This window comes from Phyllobates terribilis, unplaced genomic scaffold (assembly GCF_046119375.1).
Source record: "Phyllobates terribilis strain yellow unplaced genomic scaffold, ASM4611937v1 Scaffold_1__5_contigs__length_1240528914, whole genome shotgun sequence".
Taxonomy (NCBI): Eukaryota; Metazoa; Chordata; class Amphibia; order Anura; family Dendrobatidae; genus Phyllobates; species Phyllobates terribilis.
In genome coordinates this window covers 1159087275-1159099274 of record NW_027362761.1, presented here as the reverse complement: position 1 = coordinate 1159099274, position 12000 = coordinate 1159087275, and the positions used below count along the sequence as shown (strand labels likewise).

Here is a 12000-nt window from a genome sequence, read left to right as displayed (position 1 = left end):
TATTTTGTGAAGTACACCAGTCCCTCCTGCAGCAAAACAACCGCACAACATGATGCTGCCACCCCCATGTTTCACAGTTGGGATGGTGTTCTTAGGCTTCCAAGCTTCTCCCTTTTTCCTCCAAACGTAATGATGGTCATTATGCCCAAAAAGTTGAATTTTAGTTTCATCAGACCATAGGACATGTCTCCAAAAATTAAGGTTTCTGTTCCTGTGTGCATTTGCAAACATTAATCTGTCTTTTTTATGTTTCTTTTGGAGTAATGACTTCTTCCTGGCAGAATGACCTTTCAGCCGATGTTGATACAGTACTCATTTCATTGTGGATATTGACACAATCTTACCAGGTTCTGCCATCATCTTCACAAGGTCTTTTGCTTTTGTCCTTGGGTTGATATGCACATGTCGGACCAAAGCACGTTCATCTCTGGGACACAGAACCCATCTCCTTCTTGAGCGGTATGATGGCTGGACATTCCCATCTTGTTTGTACTTGCATATAATTGTTTGTACAGATGAACGAGGCTCCTTCAGGTATCTGGAAATTGTACCCAAGGATGAGCCAGACTTGTGCAAGTCCACAATTCTCTTCCTGATTTCTTTAGACTTTCCCATGATGCTACAAAAGAAGCAGTGTGTTTCAGGTGTGCATTAAAATACATGCACAGGTGTGTCTCTAACTCAGATGTTGCCAAAAAACCTATCAGAAGTTTCCAAACACATGACATCGTTATATGGGCAGTCCAGAATTGTTTAAAGGCATAGTAATCTTAGTGTATGGAAACTTTTGACTTTGCAGTAAGTTATAAAAATGCCTTAAAACATTCTCTCTCTCTCACTATTCTGGCATTTGGCAAATATTGAAAATTCTGGTAATCCTAAATGATCTAAAACAGGAAAGGTTTATTCTTATTCCATGTTAGATATTGAGATAAACCTGCAGATGTGTCTTTTTATATAGTGTGTGGAGACTTCTGCTTTCAGCTGTACCTGTTAAATATAGTGGTGCGAATTTTAAAGTCTGCAGCTTGTCAGCACTTTTTGTGGATTTAGCGCGGATTTCACCCTTTCATATGAAAAGGAATCTCTATATTTTACATATTTGGATGTGTATTTTTTAGCAGTGCATCTGCAGCCTATGGCCGTGTGCACACGTTGAGTATTTGCAGCAGATTTTTCTGCACCAAAAACCAGAGTGTTACGAAAATAACCTGAGTAAAATAAGTGCCTTTTATACTTGTTACGTGCATGTCTTATATATTTTTTCCCCATTTATTTGAATAGGTGAAAAACGCTGAAAGAATTGACGTGCTGCAGATTTGATGGTTTAAATCCGCGAGAAAAAAAATAAGCAGCGGGTGCATGAGATTTCACAAAGACATTTTTTACCATTGAAAAATACACTGAAAAAAAGCAGCGCGTGAACAAATCCTATATGCAGTAATATTCACGTGTGTTGCATGCGGGTTTTCTTGTGGACTTGTTGCAGATTTCACTCTTTCCATTGTAAGGAGACTTATAGGCCTTGCAATGCTCCTTTTGGAAATTAAATATGCAAATTACAACTTCTAGTAGGTGGCACTAGAGTTCCTTTCTGAAGAGGCAATTTGCATATTTAATTTCCCAGAGGAGCATTGCATGGCCTATAAGTCTCCTTACACCAGTATGTCACTCTCCATAAGGAGAGATGTTACCCATCAGACTCCATTGTAATTGGTGAAATCCACTTGAATCTACACAAAAATATGACCTGCTGCAGATTTCAATATCCAAACCGCAGGTCAATTTCCTTTCAGAAATTCCCAGCAATGTGTAGATGAGGTTTGTTGTGATTTCTTCTACGTACAGTATATTACGCTCCCATTATTCTTTATATTCGCAGACACTTCCCTGTACGTTTGCAGGGTCTGGATAGTCACTACCTGAACATATGACAGCCTGAGCTATTTCACAAGGCGGAGGAAATGATGAAATGTCTTCATGGGTTCAACACAGTCACTTCATTGCAATTTGCTATGTGGTCACACGGGTCCATCTGCACCGCCAATTATTGCAGGTGTGGCGCCATTACTCACTTGCCGCTAAGTGTTTCATTCATGATCACGCCGTTCTGCAGTCTTATTAGCTGCCGTCCAGTATTCACAAGCAAACAGAGACTTGGAAAATACTCAAACTTCAGACTGGATCAGCAGCCGTGGCAGTCCTCATAGGTTAGGACTGTCATATTTACTGTGGACAAGAAGAGATGGAGTCTAATTAGACCATTGAGGACATCAGGCTCAGTAGTGCGGAAAAACTCACTTATGTCAAACAGGCGTAGAAGACACAAATCCTGCATAGGTTTTATACATATCACTTATTAAAGGCATGTGCCCACGGCGGCGTCTAGATGCCGGCGTACCCACAGAACTTTTGCAGTGGAAGACGTTATAGGAAAACTGTGAAGACCCGGGGTCTTCCGTGTGTGTAATACTACTCAGACAACACAGGGCGAGGGTAAAACTGTGCGGCAATACTTTATTGCACCACAAAACCGACAAAAAACACATAGAACAGTCCCAGCTAATACCCAAGATGGTACAACATTACACAGGCTCACCATTTCGCTGGCCCACCTGGGATACAACAGCTGCGACTTTGGGACTTCCAGGGCCAACTACCTCAACCAGTGGCCCCCCGATTCTGGCAGGCCCCCACCGAGAGAAGATAGCGGCAAGCTTAGGAAGCTAGCAGTCCATCGAGGTACAAGGCATGGAGACCCGGGAGTCCCACCCTGGCCTGTCCGAGAGTTTCCATGGAGCCAAATGACCAGCTGATCCCAATCTGGCTTCTCCGAATGTCTCCATGGGTTCCAGGCGACCGGAGGGTCCCACCTGGCAACCCCAAACAACATATCCATGGGGCCAGTTGACTTCATCGTCCCAACCTGGTCTCCCCAAATGTATCCATGGGATCTCTGATGGTCAATGGAGCAGATCCCTATCTTTCCAGTCTAGGCTATATACCCTTAGGCCGAAATCATGTAGAATCCAAATCTGTGTCTCTTTGGATGGAGCCGCCATGCTATCCATCTACTGTCCTGAAGGATGTCTCTCATTCTCCTTGTAAAGTCTTTCTGATTCTCCTTGATTCTGCTTGCAGCACTACAGACATCCTTGTTTACATTTACATCTGTGTAAGGTCATCAGTTACAGGTTGGGGGGAAAGGTAAAGTGCTCAGGTCTCATTGTTCGAGCATTTAATGAATTTACATAGTTTGTCCTCCTGTTTTGTGAGTCAACAAGCCACAGGGTCCACACAATGGTTAATCAACATATTTAGCAAACATTCATGGTTCACCGAACCAAGAGGAGACAACAGTCAGGGTTATACAAATAGTATGACCTTTTTGACGAACCACAGAAATACACATACATTTACAAGTCAACATAAACACAATAGTGTATTTCTCTTGGCTTAACAATTCTAGACGTCTGGCTGATTAAGATTATAAGCTATGTCGTAACAAAAACGCTGGCTGTGTTTTTATTGAAGAAAGTCTTTGGCATTTTTCTTGTCTTGACTTTTCTTGTTTTCTTTATCTTGTATATAATCTTCTGGAAGCCGCCTGAAGAATCGCCGGGTCACTTTTAGCTGCTTTACGGCTTTCGAAGCTCAAAAAGACGGAACACGAGTGAGGAAGTCTTTTGACATTGCTGTGCAGTATGTTCGTTCTTTTTGCTGTTTTCTTTTAGGGCTTTTTGAGGCGAGATCAGAGCGGAATCTGCTTGAAAAAAGTCGTCATGTTCACATACCTGAAGAGTAAAAATAAAAAGGCCTATTAATGTGTGGCCCATGTTTTTCGGGTCAGATGCCCTAATGAAATATTGGCTAGGGATATTAGTGAGACAAAAGAAAACTGTGGCATGTTCCATCAGACTGAGGATTTCATGCTTCTGGGTAATGGGCTTGTTCACACAATGTGTTTTTTATATATTTATTTTTCGTCCATTTTTTTGGACAGAAAAAAATGCAGCGTTTTACAATAGGGGAATCTGCACATGGTCAGTATTTGGAGAATAAAAATCAGCTGGCAATACTGGAATGTTGGAAGGAAATATATGTGCGTTTTTGATGTGTTTTTTCCCTTGAATGGTTGAAAAGCGCTGCAGAAAACAGTGAAAAATAGAGGTTCATAAAAGGCCTTGATGCTTCAAATCTTCAAGGAAAGAAATAGGCTATGTATGAGATTTCAGAAATCTCATTCACTGTGCTGGTACTATACTTTTTTTTTTTTTCCTGCAAATAAAAAAATGCAATGTGTGAACAAGCCCTAACAGAAAAATGAATGAAATTTCTGAAATCTCATGCAAACTTGTTTTTCCAAACGATTTTATATACCGTATGTAACACAAACAGAGCAGGCAGTCACCCTCCCAAATTGAACACAGGACATGACGGATTCCACATGAAATCCACCTGAAAAAGCTCTTAAAAAAATGCAATAAAAAATGAACATATAAATAACAATGTAAAAACGACTTGCTGTGCACATAGTCAGTTTTTTTGGAGCTTCTTTCTGGCTTCAAAATCCATGAAGCTGTTAAAAGAAGTGACTGGTCCATTCTTCTGGGGGCTTCTACTTGGAAGCCGCTCACTAGTTTATACAATTAAAGAAAAAAAAAAGAAAAAATTACCAAAAAGAAATGTTTGTACTGATACATAACTCAGCTCCGCTATTTCTCTACACAGTAGCTGCGGAGATCAGTGAGGAGGGTGTGTTCTTTTCTCCCTTGTTTATTGTTGCCTGCTTGATTCGTCAGCCTCATGCAGGGGAAGAAGTACACGCCCCCAGAGGCAAAAACGAGCAAAAGGAAGTGAAGTGTTTGTACTGATACATAACTCAGTCACACTATTTCTCTACACAGTAACTGCAGAGATCAGTGAAGAGGAGGGTGTGTTCTTTTCTCCCTTGTGTATTGTTGCCTGCTTATGATTGGTCGACTTCATACAGGGAAAGAAGTACACGCCCCCAGAGACATCTATGGTAACGCTTAGTTGAACTACATGAATTACGACCTAAACTTTACACACTAATATCTCCGTAACGGAGAGGAGAAATGAAACAATAAAAGCTACATTTTACTCAGCTCTGCAGCCGCTATTCTATGATGTGGCCCTCTTAACTGGTGAAATGTCCCCTTTAAGTGGTTTTGAATCTTTTTTTTTCTCCGTTCATGTTTTTTTTGCAGCCTTTTGATTGGATAGTGCTTAGTTCGGAGCGTTTTCTACCAGGACCCACTGACATGCATTTTCTTTTTTTTTTTTACTGTCAGGTGTTTTTCAAAGACTAAAAGCGCTAAAAAAAACACGCAATGTCATCAGAAAAAGTTTTTTTTTACAATAGAAATGAATAGGAAAAGGGTTTTTTGTGTGATTTTTTTTTTTTTGCTGGACCTGCTCTAATAAACTCCTCAAAATTCTCAGTGAGCACAAACTTTTTAAGAGCTAAACCCCAGGTGTTCGCCTCGTTGTGATGGTTGCAGCTACTTTTCTTAGTACCTACATAATATAATATCCGGGTGGATGCGTTTAGCAGGGACTGTATTGTGTCACTGACAAGGTAAATGCATCCGTACTTTCTGTGATAATAGTGATTATAATGACTGCAATTATGTTATTACAATAAAAAGTGTGAAGACGTTATAGTAAAGTGTCACGTATCACGTAGAAAAAGATAGGAGTAATCACGTGTTTTAGTGTCCTGACGTCATAGCTTTCTTGTCGGACTTGTATGGTTACAGATGACTCATTATGGAAGATGCCTCAGCCTGATAATCCAGCTCCATAGCAAGTATAATCCGGAGGATCGGAGCCTGGAGCACTTCCTAGAAGAATCTATGGAGGACTTTCAGGTAAGAGAATGTGCTCAGTTATGCCTAATACTCATACATGCCAGAAATAGGGGAGACCTCACAGCTCACCTCCTCCCCCTCCTGCACAATGACTGATAACACCTCTATATACAGTAGATAACACAGGATCCACCATTCACAATAGGTGATGTCACAGCTCACCTCCTCCTACTGTACAATGACTGATAACACCTCTATATACAGTAGATAACACAGGATCCACCATTCACACTAGGTGATGTCACAGCTCACCTCCTCCTCCTCCTCCTGTACAATGACTGATAACACCTGTACATACAGTAGATAACACAGGATCCACCATTTACACTATGTGATGTCACAGCTCACCTCCTCCCCCTCTGATCGCAGTGACCTTTGCCCAGATGAGAGAATGCTTATTACATGGTCAGACAGAGCTAAGCTAATGTCCATGTAGCTTTCCTGAATGAACAGGAAGTGTGAATTGTAAATGAGGCCTAGTGGCCACTGTGAAAATTGCTTTCAATTTGAAATATGTGAAAAATAACAAAAAAAACTGCAAAAAAATTGCCCATCATTTTTGAAATAATACATTAAAAATAAAAGCCTGATTTGGACAATCAGAAGAAAAGCAAAGATATAAAATGTGAAAACTACCCACAATCATTTAATCTGTGCTAACAGTTTAGTAGAAGCTTCACTACAGCCTCTCCAGGACCTTTCATACACTGATTTCTCAGAGCAGTTCATTCGCTCTTAGGAGGATGGCAATCAGAAGCAACCTGCGTTAAAGGGTTTGTCCATACTGGAGATTATTCGTTATTAGTCCTGGTGGTGGGACCTTCAACTTCAAGTGACAATTCCAAAAGGACACCATGATATTCACCACAAGGTCCCCAATGGATCTACTAAGTGGGGGTGCTGATATCCGGTTAAAGAGGCTGGAGAAAGGTATAAAACAGCGCTGGCCTGTAGTCTCTCTGACCTGACTCACTGTTTTATGCCTGCTTTCATCTGTGTAATCCAGCCCAAAGACGTTGCCAAAAAAGGAGAAGCTTCACTACAGCCCCTCCAGGTCCTTCCACACAGAGATTTCTCAGGTTAGCAGATCATTGACTCTCTGGAGTGTGACTATTAGATGCAACCCCCATTACTGTAATGCATGGAAGGGGACCTCCAGTTTTGGGCAGCCTCGTTTTCTGCTGTCCTTTGATACTGGTTCTGCTTCTGTTTCAATTACTGTGAGAAGCTGAAGGTAAAGGGACTGTAGATATTATTAATGACTTATTGATAAGGGAAAATACACATAAATTACCTTTGGTGTCAACAATGCTATGTGGTAATGAAAATTACACACCTAAACATTCCATTAAAAATGAGGCTGACTATCGTTCCTTATCCCTTCACACAAGACGTGTAAAAATGCACAGTCTTGCTGCCCTCATCACCAAGGAGTTAAAATTTATTTTTGTTGTCATACCGGTCTAATATGTCCAGGATCTACCCCAGTTCCTATACTCTGTAAGTTGCCATCCACTCTTTTTTTGTGGGCAGTTTGTCATCAGCATTCTACCAGCACTTTAGATCCTGGGACTTCCTTTTTCTCACTTCTGAGCATGCATTGTGCCTGATACCTGCTTTGCCCTCAGGCTATGTGCCCACGATACAGAATTGATGCAGATTTTTCCTGAGCGTTTCTACCTCTCCCTGGCAGAAAAAACGCATGTGGTTTGTACATGTGGATTTTACATGCGTTTTTTCAAGCGCTTTTCCAAGCGATTTTGAGCATCACTTGGAAAGTGCTTGACAAGTTGGTCCCACAATATAAATCCATGCTAGCGGCATATATAGTGTGTGACCAACTTATGCTGCTTTAAATGTTGCATCAATTGTCTGTCCTCGGCGTCCCGCGGTGTTCTGAAAGGACCTTCCATGACGTCATTTAGTCAGCTGACAGGTCACGCGACCGCCGACGTCAGCGGTCGCGTGACCATCACATGACTAAATGACGTCACCGCAGGTCCCTTCAAAACACCGCAGGACGCCGAGGACAGAGGATGCCACCGGATAGGTAAGTATAATGTTTTTTTTTTACTTTTTAATTCTTTTTTTACTAATGGTACCCGGGTCGAATGAGAGTCTCCTCTTCTCCAGACCTGGGTATCATCCGCGCATTGAAACTCATAACATCCGCATACAGACATGTATACATGCGGATGTTATGCGGTTCAATGCAAGTCAATGGCGGCGATTTTGCTGCGATTACGCACAAGAAATGGTTGTGCTGCGGGTTTTTCCGCAATGATAATCAGCAGCGGAAATTTGCGCAGCATGTGCACAGCACATGGGGATTATCATTGGGAAACATAGCAGACAACTTAACAAGCGGCGGAAATGCAGCCGCGGAAACGCATTAAATCCGCATCGTGGGCACACAGCCTTAGAGTAAACCCTACCTCTCTCTCATGACTATCTGCAGTTTCACAGACGGGAGAGCAGGAGCCGAGACACAAAGACTCGCTCCCAGCTTCCTGTAATTTGTCTCAGTGTCTCTGCTAACACTGATGAATTGCAACAGGCAGAGTTACGGCCCCACTATCAGAATTTGGTCAGTATTCGGTCAGTATTTTCTCTCAGGAGTCGGAACCAAAACCAGGTGAGGAACAATCAGAGAAAAGGTAAAATAGAAACAAGTCACCAATTCTGCATTCATCACCCACTCCTGGTTTTGGCTCCCACTCCTGAGAAAAAAGACTGACCGAATACTGATAGTGGGGCCGTGGCCTAACAAGTTAGATAGCACAGTTTACTTAAATTGCATTTTGTTTCTTAGGTTTTATCCAGAATAAATGTTATAATTGAGTATTGGTATTACCAGTTAGTATTTAAAGGGCTTTTCCGTGATTTTATATTGATGACTTCTACTTCGGTTAGCTCTTTGTCATGCTAGGTGAGGGAAGGACCAAGTGTATGATGATGGGAAAAGGGGGAGAAGGCCAGCAACTAGGGAAAGGGAGAGTGGAGACCCCTGGGCAGAGCTTACAACACCCTGACTCCCCTATCGTCCCTAAATAGGTTCCGCATCTATCGCCGAGCAGCAAGCCTAATCCCTGACTGCCCCTAGCGATAGGCCCTAGGTAGGGAGGGGGAGTGAGCACCAGTCAGTCCCACTGCAACTAAAGACAAACAAGGGAAACAGACAAGGGGATACTCTTAGCTTGAGAAAACGACAATAATCCACCAAGAAACTTCAAGAAGAAACTAGCCGACTGCTAGTACCCCAGGCCTGAGCAGGGGAAAATAGTACTATCACCGGCGACTCTCTGGGGGCAATGAGAGTTTTTATATATCAAGCAAGGGTGTGTCAATTAGCAGCAGAAGATGGAGATCACTGCTGGGTCCTAGCGAAATAAGCATACCACTACACTCCAGAGATGAAAGGATCAAGAAGGTGTCTGCAAAGCCAAGCGCAGCGACCTTCTACAGCTGGATCCAGAATGACTGTCAAACCTGATACATCAGTGACACTGTTGGCTGAATGCTTGATTGGCCAAAAGTTATCCCTCCTGACTTCCATGTACACATATACTGAGCCGAGCTTCATGTATTCTCTAAAGGAAGGCTGCCATTGCTAGACGCCTCTGATGGTTTATCTGCATTAATAATAAAACAATCATACAGGTTTACGTCCAGCATGCCCAATCCTTCGTTAACCCAAACTCATGAGAAAAGTCTGAAGGCCCTCCACATACATTGGTCTTGCTAAAATCAGCATGCATGGCTGTGATTCATTTAATGTGTATGGCCACCGTTAGTATAGGCCATCAACCAAACCCTCACTGAACTGCAGAATAAAGGAGTGTCTGCAGACTAGACTTGCAGTTTGTGTGTGCACAGCAATCTAGGTGCGGGCTGGAGGACGTCTCCTGTAGATCAGCAGCTTTTAGTGCTTCTTCCTACTTGTCTGCAGCTTTTAGTGACTCCGGAGTTCTGCTGGCTACCTGTCCCTGGGTCTTCTGGACCTCTTCTCTGTGTACACTTGCAGTTTTCAGGACGTCTTCCTGGCTGTGTACGGATTCGGTTGCTGACTTTACCGTTACTCCACAGTGTTACTGCTACCTGCCTGCAGTCTCCTGCACTCCACTTGCTTGCCTATGGTTTCCTAAAGTACTCCGCCTACTTGTGGTTTTCTGCACTCCACGTGCCTGCAGTTTCCTGATCTCCATCTACTTGGCTGCGTTTTCCTGAAGTCCTCCGCCTGCTTGCAGTTTCCTGCACTCCACCTGCTTGCCTGCGGTTTCCTGCACTCCACCAGTTTGCCTGCGGTTTCCTCACGTCCTCTGCTTGCCTGTGCTTTCCTCACGTCCTCTGCTTGCCTGTGGATTCCTCACGTCCTCTGCTTGCCTGTGGTTTCCTCACGTCCTCTACTTGCCTGCGGTTTCCTGACTTCCCTGTGTAACGGGTCTGGGAGGCGGAACCTCTGAGCTACTATACAAGGGGGCAGTCCTTGTAAGGGAGCGGGTGGCGACCAGGCAGGCAGTCACAGCAGGTGACCGAGACAGTCTCTGGAAGAACGGGCAGGAGATCACGACAAGTGACTGGGGCAGTCTCTGGGTGAACGGGCAGATGGTCACGGCAAGTGACCGGGACAGTCTCTGGAAGAACGGGCAGGAGATCACGGCAAGTGACTGGGGCAGTCTCTGGGTGAACGGGCAGGTGGTCACGGCAAGTGACCGGGGCAGTCTCTGGGTAAAGGGTTGGTACGACCTGTGGCGGCTGATGGTAGACTTGAGCTCCCAGGTGAGCAGGCGAGAGTCTCTGGATAAACGGGTGGTCACAGCATGTGACGGCAGAGCCTCCAGGAAGACCAACAGACAGGCGGCAGATGAGCGCTCCCAGGAGAGCGGGCAGAAGTCTCTGGACAGGCGGGTGGTCACAGCACGTGACGGCAGAGCCTCCAGGTAGGCTAGCAGACAGGCAGCAGATGAGCGCTCCCAGGTGAGCGAGCAGGAGTCACTGGACAGGCAGGTGGTCACAGCATGTGACGGCGGAGCCTCCAGGTAGACTAGCAGGCAGGTAGCAGGTGAGCGCTCCCAGGTGAGCGGGCAAGCTGGTCCATAGACAGACTGACGGGAGTAGGAAGGCAGACCGTCGGACCTCAGGCAAGCAGGCAGGTGGCTGGTGTGCGCTCCCAGGTGAGCGGGCAGAAGTCTCTGGACAGGCGGGTGGTCACAGCACGTGACGGCAGAGCCTCCAGGTAGGCTAGCAGACAGGCAGCAGATGAGCGCTCCCAGGTGAGCGAGCAGGAGTCACTGGACAGGCAGGTGGTCACAGCATGTGACGGCGGAGCCTCCAGGTAGACTAGCAGGCAGGTAGCAGGTGAGCGCTCCCAGGTGAGCGGGCAAGCTGGTCCTTAGACAGACTGACAGGAGTAGCAAGGCAGACCGTCGGACCTCAGACTAGCAGGCAGGTAGCAGATAATCAGGCAGGAATCTGGCAGGTAACTGGCAGGTAACTGGCAACGGGACCTGAGGGCTGAAGCAGAGTAGTGAACAGTGCAACAACATTGCTCGGGCACCTCCATTTTGGAGGAGGTGCCTTATATATGGTAAAGTCCTCCGGCCATTGGCCGGGGACTCCTTAGGACGGCGCGCGCGGCCCCTTTAAGAGGGAGGGAGGGCGCGCGCGCGCGCCCTAAGCACAGTGGCCGGGAAGGAGCGCGCGCTGCCAGCAGAGCGGGAGAGGGACGCCGGGCACGGAGCAGAGCGGTGAGGGGAACAGCGTCCCTGCCTAGCAGAGGGCAGGGACGCCGGCACTACAGTACCCCCCCCTTTAGGCCCCCCCTTTTTTAGGCCAGATAGAAATTTAGCTAGGATGAGAGGGGCATGGATGTTCTCCCGGGGCTCCCACGTTCTCTCCTCAGGACCAAACCCCTTCCAATCTACCAGAAAAAAGGTCTTTCCTCTTACCCTTTTGGTGGCAAGAATGTTCTCTACCTCAAACTCGTCCTCAGCAGAAACCGGAGCAGGAGGCGTACCTGTAAACTTGGAAAAAGAGTTAAGCACCACGGGTTTGAGGAGAGATACATGGAAGGAGTTAGGGATCCGTAAGTTGGCCGGGAGTTTCA

At 45.3% G+C, this 12000-nt stretch overlaps 1 protein-coding gene across 1 annotated transcript in view; it reads left to right on the top strand.

The window, feature by feature from the left end:
• LOC141194191 (cilia- and flagella-associated protein 99-like) overlaps positions 1-12000 on the top strand; it is an 83246-nt gene that overhangs the window by 14135 nt on the left and 57111 nt on the right. Inside the window, exons 2-4 of the mRNA XM_073662208.1 lie at positions 1883-2056; positions 3604-3673; positions 5784-5894. Of these exons, the coding sequence (XP_073518309.1) occupies positions 1965-2056; positions 3604-3673; positions 5784-5894 (273 nt within the window). The 5' untranslated portion in view covers positions 1883-1964. The remainder of the gene's footprint in view (positions 1-1882; positions 2057-3603; positions 3674-5783; positions 5895-12000) is intronic.